The sequence below is a fragment of the Aristolochia californica genome, unplaced genomic scaffold (assembly GCF_029961685.1).
Source record: "Aristolochia californica isolate CCGP_79_NKW_82.1479 unplaced genomic scaffold, dmAriCali1.0.hap1 SCAF_13, whole genome shotgun sequence".
Taxonomy (NCBI): Eukaryota; Viridiplantae; Streptophyta; class Magnoliopsida; order Piperales; family Aristolochiaceae; genus Aristolochia; species Aristolochia californica.
The window spans coordinates 1,334,380-1,350,931 of NW_027181804.1; the positions used below are offsets into that span (position 1 = coordinate 1,334,380).

Here is a 16,552-nt window from a genome sequence, read left to right on the forward strand (position 1 = left end):
GGACACCATGTGGCCATTGAACCAAAGGACCAATTGATTTTATTTTTTCAAGTGACAAGCAATTTATTCTTGTTTTTTTATTTTTTTTTTGAAATGTGGAATTTTATTAAAAACAAAATGCTGCTCAAAGGGCAAGGAAACAAGCCCGAAGACATGAGCTAGGACACAATTGGGAGATTGACAGAGCATCATTCAAACTTCCATTTCTGGTAAGCTGATTGGCCAGAGATTTGCCAAAAGTAGGAATAAGATGAAATAATGAAGAGTGAAGTTGCAACGTTTAGAATGTGAAGAAACTGACTAATCTCCAAGGGAAATCACTAGCCCACCTTAGCCCTGAAATTACCACTTAGAGTTCTGAAAAATGCTTAGAGTATGAGACTGCAAAAGAGTGTGAATCTCAGCCATATTAGAACTAGCCTCTCGTAATCTCCCAGACGATGATAAGAAACTCCACCCAAAATGGTTATGAGCAATACCTCGAAAACCAGCTGGACCTGGGTTCCCAGGGAATTACCATCAAAGTTTAGCGTCAAGGATTCAAGTGGGGGAAGAACCAAAGAAATTACCCGCAAATAAGGAGATTTGTGAGAGAAAGAGGAAGAGAAGCTTGAAATAGGAGAGGGAGAATAAGCAGCAAGGGCTGCGTTGAAGTTTGTGCTAAAAAAGCACAAGCTCCCCTTTATTAATCACTTAAGTCATAATTACAGGAAAGGACAAAAATGCCCTTAGTTACAAAAACACCTATAACTCATAAAATACAACTCTGAATTGAATGAAACTTGTTACTTAAGAGCTTAATAAAATTATCTACTCAACAGAACCATGCTAAGATCAATCAGCATACGTGAAATGACAAAAATACCTCAGACTGGTATTTTAATATTACCCTTTCTGTGTGGTGATGTCAGCAACTATCAAGAATTCTTTAAATTGTTGAAGTGATTGTCTCAAAGAGGGAGCTTCCTACCATCATCTTGTTGTTAATGGGGTTCCCTACTTGTAATTTTCTTGTGTAGCTTCTTTGTATCTTTTTCTCTTGTTTTGCTTTCTTTATAAAATTATTTGCCATTTAAAAAAAGTTCATGTGTCTGCACTAGCATCTACTTTGCAATGGTGCATGTCATGCTCCAGTAATGTACATCTGTGCACCTTTTTTTCTGCTGGTAAGGTACTTCTCCACTAGCCAAAATAGAAGGCATGCAATGCGTTAATGACACAGTACCTCATGGACTGAAATGGTGCAAAGTTGGTTTATATTCAACACTGAAGAATAAGATGTACCACTAGGACTTGATACATATGAGAAGCCTTGAATTTTCTCTGTTTTCTAGAAAAAAAAGAAGAAAAAGAATACATGAGACTAAAGAGTATCAAACATCTGCGGTGACTAGGTGTGGACAAAGCAACATCAGATCTAAATTCTCTTACATGCTCATTGTAAATTGTTTCACGATGAGTGCCACTAGATGTAGGCTTAAATCTTACCTTTGCTGTAACTCCACTTTGACAGTAAAAACACTTGGTTCTCCTCTCATTCCTATGATATTTATATGCCATCAGACATGTCTCTTTTTTTTTCTTGAATGTCGATTACACGTGCACACTACAATCAATTCATCTGGTGAAACTTGAACTCAATACCTCACTTCAGAAACCCCCTCACCATGTAGCCATTGAGCCAAAGGTCCAATCAACACCATCAAACATGTCTTTATGAGCTTTTTATGGGTTATGAAGATTTCTGTCCAAAATCTTTCTATTCTCAGCATGACTGTGATTGTACCTTCCCTTTCTGTGTCTCTTTCACATGCTGTGTGGTGAATGCATAATTTGACCACTTGAATCAACATGAAAGAACTGAACTAGACTGGCTGGTTGAATGAAATCTAGAGGGCTAGCCAATATGGCTGTAATTAGTACACATAAATAAAAGTGAAATGTATTTGTTAATCTGTTATCTGTTTGATACATGGCAAGCCCAATGGATATTTCAAAAGCACTAGAGGACTCAGATAGGGGGACCCTCTGTCTCCTCTCCTATTCACTGTCATTGGGGAACAATTAGCTGCAATGATTCGTTCAGCCAAATCCACTGGATGGCTTAGTCCTATATCCCCAAATCCTGCCCTTGATGTCAGCCTCCTCCAATATGCTGACGACACTATTCTTTTCTGTGATGGCACTCTCGATCAAATCCAGAATCTTAGTGCTGTTTTGGACTTATTTGAAATCTCATCTGGGCAAAAAATCAGTTGGGAAAAATCCTTCATTTCAGGATACAATATAGAACCAGGCCTTCTTAACTCGATGGCCAACTACTTGGGCTGCCGCATTGGTCGATCATCTGAAACATATTTGGGACTTCCTCTGACCCCTCGTCTCCCTTTTTAAGGCTTCTCGGCACCCTGTCCTTGAACATCTTGAAGGAAGACTTGCCACCTGGAGAGGGAAATTTCTTTCAAAAGCAGGCAAATTAGTTCTCATCAAATCATGTCTTGAAGGAATCCCCAACTATTCTCTGTCCATGTTTCACTGCCCTTCATCTATTAAGAACAGAATTGAGCTCATTAAAAGACACTTCCTTTGGGGAGGTCCTAATGGCGAAAAAAAATATCATTTGGTCAAATGGGAGGAGGTTTGTAAACCAAAAGAGCTAGGTGGGCTGGGTATTCGAGACACGTCCACAATGAATTATGCCCTGTTGCTTAAATGGCTTTGGAAATATAACATGAATCATCATTTGCCTTGGAGGGCTTTCGTCAAGGAAAAAGGAAATCTTTCCTCTGGTTGGTGGATAGAAGGAGGGAGAATCCGCTCTCTCTCACCTGCATGGAAAAAAATTGCTCAACTACTTCCCAATTTCAAAATAGCTACCAAATGTTATATTGGCAATGGGAATACTTCGAAGTTCTGAAATAACTGGTGGGTTGGACAAACACCTCTGACAACTAGCTTCCGAGTTATCTTTGGCCTCGCTGGTAACCAAGAGATTAGTATATCGGATAGTCTATCAGAAAATGGAGATTGGAATCTTAACCTCAGAAGGCATCTTACTGATGAAGAAGCTCTCCTAGCATCACAACTTCTCCTCACTCTTCCTCGAAGGCAAATGGACACATCTGATGATACTCTAATATGGACTCCTTGTCCAAAAGGGTCTTTCTCCTCATCTTCGGCCTATGTTCTCCTAAACAATCTCCCAGATCATCCAAAACACCCAGTGGCTCATGCTTGGGATCTACTAGCCCCTCCAAGAGCCAAATTCTTCATTTGGTCTACCTGCAGAAATAAAATATTAACCTCGGATGCTCTAATTCGTAGAGGCACCTCAATCTTAGACCATCCAATTCTGCATAAATACCCTAGAAACAGCATCCCACGTCCTCCTTTCATGCCAATTTGCCTACCAAGTTTGGACATCCCTTCTAAACAAAATTGGCCTCCAATTCTGTGCTTCGAGAAATCTGCCGAACACTATCCTCTCGCTGGTCAACTCACAAGTACCAAAGCTAGGGAGAATGAGATCTTGTTGCATCGGGCATATTATCTGGGCTCTTTGGAAAGAATGCAACAAAAGGAAATTCAAATTCAAGTCCTGCTCTATTGAGGTCCTATATAACCAAATAGCAAGCCAAGTCTCTGTTTGGCTTTTAAATAAAAAAGAATTCAAAAAATTCAGTGCGGCAAACTTCAGGGGAAATTGGCTAACTATTGCCAAGATGTCTCATCCAGCTCGTCCCCCTACTATGGCCTCTTGGACTCCCCTCCCTCCTGGGTGTATCAACCTCAAATTTGATGGTAGTGCTTTAGGCTGCCCTGGTCCTGAAGGTTTCGGTGGTGTTCTTCATAATGAAAATAGTGAACTTCTCTTCTCATATGCTGCCCCCCTTAGCAGGTCAGACTATACTACCACATAACTTGCTGGACTTCTACACGGGCTCAAGGTCTTCTCTACCCATCTCTCTGGCACCCTCTATATTGAAGGTGACTCAACAGTTATAATCATTTGGTGCGCAAATCATGGTTATCCCCCTTGGCAGCATTGGGAGATGTTCTAGGAAATCTGTAATTTACTTTCTGGTCTAAATTGTTTGTGGAAAAACATTCCACGCTCTGCTAACCACTTCGCAGACTCCTAGGCTAAAGCGGGTGTGTCTCTCCAACACTTTGTTATGGAGCAAGGCTCTTAGCTAGGTTTGTAATTCTCTCTTTTATCAATATACGCACTTTCATAAAAAAAAAATCTATTATCTGTTTGAGTAGCTGATACCGATTCCATTACTTGTTTCATCTGAAACGGGTGAGGGGTTATAGATTACCAATTCCATTGCCTGTTTATTTACCCATGCAGATGGAAAAGTAAATGGCTAAACAAGCTTATAAATTAAACTTTTAAAAGATAAGTTTACTATATATTGGAAATAAAAACATGAAAATATTACATCATCTCTTTTTTTACACTTATGTATGAAGGGATTACATGTTAAATTGGTTACAGAATGATTTTTATCAATATTAGTGCCATTTGATAAGTGGTATGCAGGTAAACAAGTAATGTTATCCAAATCCTTAAATGGTTAAGATTTTTTGTTCCATGTCCTTTTGTAGGTAAAATGGTAGAAGAGGTAATTAGGTAAAGATTAGTTTCCTATTAGTGTGATCTTACATTCCTGAAAAAATTGGTAGAGCAGGTAATTAGGTAAATATTAGTGTTGAATTTTTGGAAAAGAAAAAAATTTCTTTGACTTGATGTCATTTCAGTACCATGAACTTCTATTTATAATAGAGGAAATAAGTAGAATCCAATTACAATTAAACTACCCTTGTCCCAGTTACACCCAAAGTTAAAGAGTTTATAACTTTAGCTTGCAATGAAAAAAATTCTTGGTCTTCAATCTTCATTGGCTAAATTTTTTTCATAGATGTTAAATCTTCATCATTTGTTTTCCCTCTTTCTTGAATATTTTGGTCACATAAAAATTACCACAACATGTGGTACAAAATTCCTTTTTCTTGTACTTCTCCTCCTCAAGCTGGGGATAAAAAGTACATAGAGACACCCACCTTAGATAAAACACAATGTGGGAGAAGAAATTCATTCCTAGCTGTACGCCAAAGCTCCATACATTAATAAAAAAGGTCATAGTCTGAAACACACTCCGTTCAATTTTAAAGGCGGAAACATAGCCCAACTTTAGGGCTTAACAAAGAGGCTACTCACTTGTTAAGGGTAGCTCGGACACAAATCACCTCTTGGGTGAAGAATAAAAGATTCGAGTCAAGCTGGATGTTGGGCACCCTTCTACACTTTTTAGGTAGTGGGTTTAGGCATTGCTTTGAAGTGATGAAAATTCAAGAAGATAAACTAAAGAAATACTAGAGGAAAACAACTTTAACAGGAAGGAGGCAAATATGCAATACTCATACTTCCAAATGAATCTAGAATGTAACTTTTTTTTTTTGAAACACTAGGGGAGACTAATGGTAAAACTTAATAAATTTGACTTAGTAGAAATATTTTGGAGTTGATGATGCGTTAGATACACAACCAAATAACAAGAATATAAAACTTGAAAACAACATTGAAGCAGAATTTTTTTGCATACCTTGAACAACCACATCATGGAGTGCTTAATTTTGACAAAAAATCTCTCATTTGAAAAGAAATTTGGCTAAAAAACTAGGTTTCTAGAGAAAAAGAAACTTAATTCACGCCAATGCATGAAGAGATAATAGGAGATAAAATAGGAAAAAGGAGAGATTTTCAGCAGAACTGACCTTTAGTACTTATGAGATCAATATCTCCCACAATATAGATCAAAATGACAAACTGTTTATTGCTTAATAAACTAGACTCAAAGAGCTTTAATTTGTTACCTAATTTGACATAAAAAAACTTTGTTCGTGAATCTGTTATGACCTCTTTATTTCCTTCATTCTGTAGCTTGATAGTTGCAGACTCCAATGCAAATAACTTCTTAGATATAGATCAGATTGACATGAAATTTTCTCCTTCTAAAACTAGATTTTGACCTTTAATTCTAGTATAAAATTTCTTGAGAAAAAATACTTCTTTTGAGAAAAAAAATCTGATAGATTTTGGACTCTGTAATTAGGCTGACCCGAGTACTCTTTCTTCTTTGGCCATCATGACCATTGACTCTTCCGATCTTGATATCTCCCTTTAGAAAACTTAGATTGAGAATTGGTTTAATAGGTAAGAAAATAGTCTTACAGATCTATCTTTTCACTTATAATTCTTCATATAAAGTCTAGCTTTTTGCAGCTGATCGAACCTCTCTTATAGTCTGATCTTTGTTGCTTCAAATATCGATTTCTCTTCGTAGAAAACTCCAATTGCTGAACTTCTTTTTGCGTTGGAAAGTAGACTCGAAGATCTTATCGTGAATGAATAGTTTGTAATATGAAAAGTTCAGTATGGAGGTGCGAATGCCAAGAAAACAACGGGTACTGGGACAAGAAAGAAAGAAAGAAGATAAAATAAGAACCTAAACTACTAGAGATATTAGATTTGAAAAGGATCACATTATCTCTGTGGGTTGACCGAGTCTCACATAATCCGCTCTGATACCATGTTGAATTTCTGGAAAAGAAAAATTTCTTTGACTTGATGTAATTTGAGTACAATGAGCCTCTATTTATAATAGAGGAAACAAGTAGAATTTGATTACAATTAAACTACCCTTGTCCCATTTATACCCAAAGTTAAACACTAAAAAATAAGTCCTAAAATAATTGAACAACTGAACATAAATAGAAGATTAATATAACTAAAACACCTTTAACTGAGGCTCTTCAATGAAACTTCCTCCTATGAGACTCCTCTATATTAATTGTGGCTGAGTGAGACTTTGTACTGTGAGAGTTATGTAAGACTCTTCCATATCTGTTCTTTAACAATTAATTTCATAGTAGTGTGATTTTACATTCTTGAAAAAGATGGTAGAGCAGGTAATTAGGTAAATATTAGTTTCCTATTAGTGTGATCTTACATTCCTGAATCAAAGATCCATTAAACTGAGAAACCTGTATGGCTTGATTGATTCAACCGCTGATATGGTTCTTGTGGATATTATCTTCAGTAGAATGTGATTTTTTAAGTTTTTACATTCATTTTCCTCTTATTAACCATGAATAGAATTCACTTTCTTTCTAAGAAAAAATGAAATAGTACCAATCAGAGAGGAAACTACTATCCCAGATGAGCCAGTGAAGATTTTGGTACTTCCAGTCAAAGTTGGGTTGCTTTCTCTCGAGTTTGTGTGTATTTCCAGTAATAATGGTAGAATTTTCTCATCACTTGCCTAGATTTGAATGAAATCTTGCTTAAAATTGGGTTTATTTCGTAATCTTTCTCTTTTGAGCCTTTTAATATAACTCAGTACTATTTCAAAAAAAAATATGGGTTTATTTCATTTTATATCTTATCACTTCTGTCAATCAAATTTGGCAGATGTGTAGAAGTGACAGGAGCATATAGTGGACAAAAAACCGATTTGAACATAAGTTTGACCGCAATAGGTCTTCTATGGACTGCAACTGATTTTATTGCGAAAGGGCTCCGGATTGTACAGACTGAGGAAAAGGAAACAGGTAATTATATTGTCTTGTTGAAAGTTCTGTGTACCACATTGTTAAACAATGACTTGACACCCCATCTCTTCTATTAATGGGGCTTTATTTTTACGTATATATGCAGGAATATAAGCACTAGTTTGATTGATACCGCTCAAGTTTGAGCTTTAAAATTTCTGATTAGCTGATTTAGAAAGGGATACTACCATCATTTGATGGAACAGATTGTAATAGCTCGATTTAGTTATTGCTTTCTTCAGGATTGCCAATGTGATGTTGTGTTCTGTGGATAACTCATTTGCATCTTTAATTTTCAATCATTGGTTCAGACTTGAGTTTGACTTGGACCTCTTTTAAAGGCTCTAGATTGTTCTGTTCAATCCGGAACAGTGTCATACTGATCTCTCTCCTCTTTCTCATACACATTAACATGCATATGCATATATATATATATTTTTTTTTTAACAGTGAGAAATGGAATTCATTTTGAAGAAAGAAAAGGTTTGTCAGGCATCCTAACATGCATATACATAAATTAGCTTGAGAGTAGTTAGAGATATATTGATTAAAAGTGATTGATTTCATTGTCTTTATTTGCTCCATATGAGCTATATATTGGTTATCAATGATAAAAATGTGTATGCTTTGTAAATTTGTTGCTTGGTCATCATGCATGGTGTTCTTATGCTCATGACGATTAAGTCTAATAATAATGATGTCTTGATGTCGGTCATTCATTTTCAGCTCTTGTTTTAAATGAAAACCTCAGATCATGTGAATTTTATGTCTTGGATGCAAAGTCCAATTACTTGCAAACAGTTTATCGGCTAGGGATTTTGAGTTGGTTTGCATATAAGATGTATATTTTTTTAGAGTAGGTAGATATATTATCAATGTCCACAATGTGTCATTGATTAAAAAGCTTTATAATTTGCAATCTCTTCCAGCTAGGAGAGAACAGGGGAAAGAAACAGAGGATGGGCAAACTACTCTTGCTGTTGATGAAGTTAATGACCGAGTTTCCTTTATAACTACAATAGATTGCATGAGGTTGCTTTTTTTGGTTTTCTCTATACTCCAGAAGCTGGGAGCTGATGAGAGGCCAGAGGTGAGTGCTTCTTTTTTCTTCTTCTTCTTCGTCTTTTTCTTGCTTTTTGTTTTCAATTCTCCCTTACACAATTTAAAAAGAACACCTTCAGATAAATTGTTTAGGGGCTTTCACGACCTGTCACTATGTGCTTTTCTCTGAATAGAAGTTAGCAACTGTTCGACTGGGTTTCATTTCCAAGATTATCATGTTATTTTATTTCATTGAAAAATAACTTAAAACTTTCGGAGTGCAATTTGCAGCCTGATACTTTTTAATCTTCAAGGATATTATGACATCTATGAGCAAGAACAAAAAGAATAGCTGAAATGCATGAAATCCACAACAAAAAGGAGAGAGAGGGTAGAAATACTGTGAAAGTAAAAGCATAACTGCAAAAGATATCAAGCAATGTGACTTTTTTTTTTTTAATTGACTCATAAATTAGAATGCACTGCAAGGACAGCAATGTCCTCATGTTACAAGTTTGGTAGGGTACTGTGATTGAGCCTTTAGCTCAGTGGATATGTGAGGTCTTAAATTCAAGCCCCATGGAGTGTATGGGGTTTCTTAGGCATGTATGAAACCGATGTTCAAAAAGGAAATACAAAAGGGTGTAACATGAAGTAGATTTGCAGTTCTACTCTTCTAGTTTAAAGAAAGGACAAAACACACTATTTACTTGGTATGATTTGACAATTTGAATGCTTTCTATTTTTTTTCTATTCTAACTATTACACTTTGGCGGTTTTTTTTTCCTTAAACAATAAAGCATGCTCCTCTTGGTAGGCTCTTCCTTCCATGTTTTTTTCATACTTTGCTTTTGTTTGTATTCTTTTATGAGTGTACTTGTGTAGACAATTGCTCTTCCTTGTAATAAAGAAAACGAACACATAGGTGATCTTCTCCTCAAACAATGCACGAAAAGAAAAGTGGTCTTTTGAGGTTTTCTCTTAACAGGCAGGATTTCTTAGAAAATAATAGAGCAATACAAAGGAGAAGGATACAGAAGTAGCAAAAATGTAAAATAGCCTCATGGTGGCCTGTGTGCCCTAGAAAAAGTTGTTGATGGTAAACATCTTCATGGGAATCAGGCTCTATGCTCAGGATTTCTCTTCCCCACCTATTGAGGGGGGATTCAGTAATACCAGTCGCATGATTTGTAAAGTCAGCTTTCCTCCTTAGAGGCCGAGGAAATTGGTGGATGGAATTTCCTATCTTATCAAAGACAGACCCCTTGCAGTGGAAGCAAACTCTGAGATCAGCTTACTATTTTGCTGATCAACTTGCCAGAGAGAGTGTTTCCTGGCAACAGCTTGTTGTTGGGCCCCCCTAGTGCAAAAGGAGTATGCAGTGGAGTTTCCAACTCAAGGTTCAGTATGTTTGACTAGATTAAGGATACTTTGCAAACCTTGTAGATATCTTGGTGATCTTGTGATGTTATGTTGGTATACTCTTTGAATTTTCTAGCAATTTGAATCTTCTAACGTAATGAGAATGTGTTGATAGATGGAGAGGGATACAAGAAGAAGCTGCTGTAGTTTCATATAACTTACAGTGGGAGATGGGTTTGCTTGAGGATCTGTGGGGAAGTTCTTTTCTGAGCCTGTTATCTAGTGCTTATAAGCTGGTCACAGGGGTTCTAGCCAACAGCCTTAAGAAGGTTCTCAATTTGGTTATTAGTTTCAATCAGTTTGTTAAGGGCCATTAAATCCTGGATTCTGTTTTTAGGGCCTGTGACCTTTTGCACTCTTTTCACTGGCCAGGTAGTCAAGGGGATCTTTTAAAATTAGATATATAAAAAGCTTTTGATAGGGCATCGGAGTTTTTTGGACTTGGTAAACAGTTAAATGGGTTTTGGTCCTAAATGAAGGATTTGGATTTCTTGTTGTATCTCTTTGGCTTGTTTTTCAGTATTGGTTAATGGGGAGGCTAAAGGGGTTTTAAAGGGACTCGAGGGATTTGTTAAGGTTGTTTTTTATTTCTAATGCTATTCAGCATTATTGTCTAGGCAGGGTGGCTCACTTTTATTGCTGACAAGGGCGAATTTAATGTCTCAATTCTTCAATTCCCGGATGATACAATATGTTTTTCTGAGGGTAGCCTTGATCAAGTGCGCAAACTCAAAGCTCTCCTCACTCTCTTTCAAATGATATCTGGCCAAAACATAAATTGGGGAAAACCCTCAGTTATGGGGTTTTATTTGGAGAGCAGGGAGCTGGAACACAGATTGTCTACTTGGAAAGGATGTCTTCTTTCTAAAGCTGGGCGGGGTTCTTCTCAATTCCAGCATTGCTGGTTTGCCAAATTACTATATTTGTTTATTCCTTGTCCTGCTTATATATGCAAAAAAGTTGAAAACCTCAAGAAAAGATTTCCTTGGATGGAGGCAGACATTGGTTTTAAATACCACCTTGTTAGTTGGAAGGACATTTGAAAGCCAAAGAAGCCAGGTGAACTGGGGATTAGAAGTAAAAAATAGATGAATCTTGCTCTACTTCTTAAGTGGCTTTGGAAATTCAACACTGGCCCAGAAACCATGTGGCGGCAAATGGTTGCTTGGAAATTAAACTAGCAACTCCCGTTGATGGATTTCGAGGGGCTCAAGAAGGAGATTCTCACCACACTGGTGATCCCTGTACCCCCTTTTGACTAGATTGGCTGCTACTGTAAGATTCTATGCTAGGAATGGGTAGAAACTTGAATTTTGGAACGATCATTGGCTTGATTGTGGACCCCTTATCCCCCTTGCTCTTCAATACCTCTCTTTCTTGATTTACTTGGCCAAGGATTTGGGATGGTGAGGGAGTTGTTCTTGCTTCCTACTCTGACCCCTTGGGCATCAAAGGCATGTTTCATGCTTTTCTTCATGGGCTTAATGTGTTCTGAGATCACTTCAGGATTATGATTGAAGGCGATTGTAAGGTCGTTATTGGCTGGTGCTCCAGTCTCTCTGACTCCCCTTGGTGGCATTGGAAAAATTTCTATAAAATTGTAGACATTTGTTCTCATTTTTATCATATTTTTATTCATGTTCCCTAGGCAGCTAATGCTTTAGCTGATTCCCTTGCCAAGCAAGGAGCCTCTCTCCAATCACTCGTTGTAAGGGGAGTGATCCTTTCTTAGCGTTGTTGTTTGTTTTTGGTTTGCCTTGAATAATTCGTCCTTTCTCAAAAAAAAAAAGAAGAAGTAAAATTAGAGAAGCACCTGCAGTCATTTCCAAGCTGCACAGTCTTTATCATTGGTTAAATCCCTTTCCTAACACCTTGGGCAATTTACTTCCCCTTTACGCCAATTTGCAGGTGACATGTTGTTTTTTTGAGAGGGCAACATGGATCGAGTGCTCACTGTTAAGGCTCCTTTGTCTATTTATGAATTGATTTTGGGGCAGAAAGTAATCGGTTCAGTCAGCCCTAATAGGAGTGAACCTTTCTGAGTAAGCACAGCTTTCACTCATTAGTGCTTTAGGCTGTAAAATGTCAACCTTGCCCACTTTATATTTGGGTCTTCCTTCATTTTTAGGATAACCTATTATTGATCTTTGGGCCCCGCTTGTGGAAAGGATGGAAAAGAGGCTTAACATGTGGAGAGGCAAGTTATTGAGTATTGCTGGACAAGCCACTTTTGGTAAAGACCACTTTAGCAGGCCTCTCTTTCATCTCTTGTTCGAGTCCGTAGCTCTGAAAATTGAATCTATTATACATTGATTTCTTTGGAGAGGTGCTTCAGATTGATTCTGGTATCATATGGTTGGATATGTTTTTTTTTATTTTTTCCTAAAGCTAATGGTAGTTTAGGTCTAAGGTCTATTAGTTTGATGAATAAATTTTTGCTAGCAAAGTGGTTGTGCTGTTTTGGAACTGAGTGCAATGTGGTTTGGAGGCAACTTCTTGTAGTCAAATATGGTATGCTGAGGATTCGTGGCAATTGTTCGCATAAAACCTGATTTTATTAATGGAATTTGTTTTCATGTTAGGAGTGGTCATCAAGTTCGGTTCTGGTTGGATGAGAGAATTGGGAGTTCTTCTATAGCTGTTTGGCTTCCTCGTCTTTATAATGTGGTTTTATCCCGTAATTTCTCAATCGTATGGTGATGGAGCTTGGAATTTTAATTTTTATTGTAATCTTACTGACATTTAACCAGTTGATGCCGGGAACCATTTTATCTTTGTTGGATAATCATTCATGATTTTTTTAGGTGAAGATGAGTTAGTTTGGAAAATTTGCCCTTCTGGTATATTTTCAATTTCTTCATTTTTTGGGTTTTTATTGTCCGAGCCCTCCATTCTCATGAACCTTTGGTTTTATCTTGGAAAATTTGATCCTACGGTTAAGCACCTCCTTTAATGTGCTTCCAAGGAAAAGATCTTAACTACTGATCAGCTTGTTAGAACGGGGGCAGGCAATTGAGGATTTAAGTTGTAAATTTTATGTGTTGAGGATGAGTCATTTAATCATATTTTCAGTCAATGTACTTTTCTTTTCTTGGTTGGGGGTGTTTTATTATGAAAGATAGATTTTTCAATGTGTTTGCCAATGTTTCTTTTTGAATTTTATGGTTCAGTTTTTAAAGTGTTCTTTGTCAACCAAAGGGCAAATTTAGTGGCAAACTGCTTTTGCAGCTACTGTTTGGGTTTTGTGGGAGGAAAGAAATAATAGTTTTTTTAATGGTTGACATCGGTCATTGGGAGGAGTAATTGATTATTGTTCATTACATGCATTTTTGGGTGACTATGTTTTCCTGAGTTCATCATCTTTCAAGTACTGTTTGTGAATGCATTGGATTCCTCTGATACTCGACCTCCCACTGCTGTTCTGTGGTCATCCCCTCCTGAAGAGTGGTTGAAATTAAATGTTGACGGGAGTTCAAGATGAAATCTGGGCCCTGTTGGAGGTCGGGAGGTTATTAGGGACTGTTCTGACCTGATCCTCTGGGTATACTCTGCTCCATTGGGTTGTTTTGATTCAACCGAAGTGAAACTCCAGGCCCTTTTGTGTGAAGTGAAGGTTTTCTGTAGTACATTCTCAGGTCCTTTGGTGGTTGAGGGTGATTCTTCAGTAGTGATCTCTTGGTTCTATTCTGAAAAATTCCCTCCTTGGCGATTCCTTCACATTTTTCATGAAATTGCTTTGGAGTAGGCAATTACTGATAATGTGGTTCATTTACCTTGTACTGCTAATTCCATGGTTGACTTATTGGCTCATCATGGTGTGGATCTGCCGGCTTTTCTTGTCCATGATACTTTGTTCTTTATGTTTTTTAAGGAATAGTTCCACATGGATTAGTGAGATCAAATATCTTGAGTTTATTAGTTGGTAGAAGAAGTTTCCCAAGTGGCTAGTCATTTTGGGACGGACCTTAGACCCAACCTCACATGGTATCAGAGCAACCACTTAGGCAACCACTCAATAGATGGGCATTCCACCCAAATTATCCACGTGCCTACACGTGAGGGGGAGTGTTAAATATTAGTCCCACATGGATTAGTGAGATCAAAGATCTTGAGTTTATTAGTTAGCAGAAGAGGTTTCCTAAGTGGCTAGTCAGTTTGGGATGGGCCTTGGACCCAACTTCTCAATGTTCATAGATTTTGCCATTTTCTTTCACTTTCTGTAATATTGCGGTGAAAGTGTTTTTTCCTGTTTGTATCTTGTAAATTCATTCTCTTTATATAATTTTTCACGTATTTTAGAAGAAAAAAAAGCAATCATGCATTAAAACAACCCCCTCCCCTCCCCAACTAAATCTCCAAAGGCCCAATCCACATGCAGGAATGTGAAAAACAAGATAGGCATATGTAGTAGAATTTTATTTTATTTTATTTCAAACCCTTGAGATTATCTTTCATGTAGACCATAATGTCAGTTCTTTTGCTACTCCGGAAATGTCAAGGGGGGATGAAAGTGAATTGGTATCATTAAAATAGTGCATTTTGACAGATACGATATCAATTAGATAAAAATGACTAGCGCGGAATCAACGGAATCTTCTCCATTCATTTTTTTTTTTTTTTTTTTTGAAAGAAAATGAAAACAGAGCACAAAGGGGGTGGCAGGTACCTTTTCTAGGACATGGAAGGAAGAAACTGTGAATTTCATGCATTGGTTATAGAGTATCATTATTTCTATTTATAATACACTTTCATCTTTAGTCTTAATATATTCTGAACATCAGGTGAGGAATTCAGCCATCAGGACGCTTTTTCAAACTCTTGGTAGTCATGGGCAGAAACTTTCAAGCAGCATGTGGGAGGATTGCCTTTGGAGTTATGTTTTTCCTATATTAGATAGAGTAAATCACTTGGTAAGTCAGTTGCCTGTAACCCATACATTTAGAACTTTATACCTATTTTCTTTCAAAAAAATGTGAAAATTTCTCTTTTTTGTAGGCGGAAACTTCATCTAGAGATGAATGGCAAGGAAAAGAACTTGGTATAAGGGGAGGAAAAGCAGTACATATGCTCATACATCATAGGTATATATATCTGAAGTAAAAAATTCCGCATTAGTGGCAGGTTTTGTGTGCTAAGTGTCTTATCATTATAATTGTGGAAAGCCCTTCTAGTCCACTAAGTTTTACTTGAAGTATCACACTCAAGAAACAAAAGACTTCAGATTTCTGGTTGATTGTCACTCAATTGCTTACAATCCATTGATTGTGATTGAGGGGCTGGCTCTTCACATGACATGAGTGACAAGCAGCAGGATTTTCAGGCTTTAAGTGGCTTCTCATATTTGCGTACTCGATATGGCTGTGGCATTTGAAGTGCTTAATAGAACTAATTGACTAAGCTGTTTGACTTTTGATTCCCTTTGAAGTTGAGGCTGTGTATAGCTATCTTGTCATTTGAATTTTTTTTTGCCTCTAACATTGGCCCATATGTGGTTTTCTCAGTCGTAATACTGCCCAGAAACAGTGGGATGAGACACTTGTGCTGGTGCTAGGTGGAATAACTCGTATTCTACGATCATTTTTTCCTCTCCTTCTGGGTTTAAACAATTTCTTGGCTGGTAAATGCAATAACTGAGTTTGATTGTCTTGGCAGATGTCCTACTATTGGATTACATGATGGTACTATGCATTTATATTCTTCATGTTTTCAGGTTGGGAGTCTTTGCTTCTATTTGTTAGAAATAGCATTTTGAATGGGAGCAAGGAGGTTGCTCTTGCAGCAATCAACTGTTTACAGACAGCCATAGTATTGCATTGCACTAAGGTAATACAAATTATTCTGTCTACCATATTATCTTTTGGCATGCATGAAATTTGTCATAAACACATGTGGAGACTCTACTGCAGCTTGTGGGCCTAACATGCTCATTTTTTTTCTCTACTTTTTTTTTTTTTTTTGAATGACATTTCTTAACCATACTTACTAAAGGATTGTTGTTTTGTTGACTAAAACAGGGGAACCTGCCTATTTCTTATCTTAAATCAGTGCTCGGTGTCTATGAATTTGTACTTCAAAATCCACTGATTCATAAAATTAATGCAGCTGACAAAGTGAAGCAGGAGATTTTGCATAGTTTGGGTAGGACTGTTCCATGGAGACTCCTTTACATTTGATTTTTCTTCTGCCACCATTATTTGTAATCCTTGACTTCAACAGGAGATCTGTATGTGCAAGCCCAGGCAATGTTTGATGAGAGGATGTATTTGCTGCTGTTAGATCTTATAAAACTTGCAGTGAGACAGCCCAAGAGTACTAAAACTTACTTGGACATAGAACTTGTATGTACTTATTTCAGATTAATAATTTTCACTTTCTGAGAAATTTCCATTACATATGCTTAAAAATCTGTATTTGCACCTTATCTTTGCCTGTATGTCGTCTCTTATATGCCATAACTCATCTTCTGGCGACT

At 37.1% G+C, this 16,552-nt stretch overlaps 1 protein-coding gene across 3 annotated transcripts in view; it reads left to right on the forward strand.

Moving 5' to 3' along the window:
* LOC137947781 (uncharacterized) overlaps positions 1 to 16,552 on the forward strand; it is a 49,317-nt gene that overhangs the window by 28,041 nt on the left and 4,724 nt on the right. For all 3 annotated transcript variants that reach the window (XM_068793543.1, XM_068793545.1, XM_068793544.1), the window contains 8 exons: positions 7,478 to 7,617; positions 8,547 to 8,707; positions 14,862 to 14,990; positions 15,076 to 15,161; positions 15,582 to 15,697; positions 15,791 to 15,903; positions 16,095 to 16,218; positions 16,297 to 16,418. In XM_068793543.1, coding sequence (XP_068649644.1) covers positions 7,478 to 7,617; positions 8,547 to 8,707; positions 14,862 to 14,990; positions 15,076 to 15,161; positions 15,582 to 15,697; positions 15,791 to 15,903; positions 16,095 to 16,218; positions 16,297 to 16,418 — 991 coding nt within the window. The remainder of the gene's footprint in view (positions 1 to 7,477; positions 7,618 to 8,546; positions 8,708 to 14,861; positions 14,991 to 15,075; positions 15,162 to 15,581; positions 15,698 to 15,790; positions 15,904 to 16,094; positions 16,219 to 16,296; positions 16,419 to 16,552) is intronic.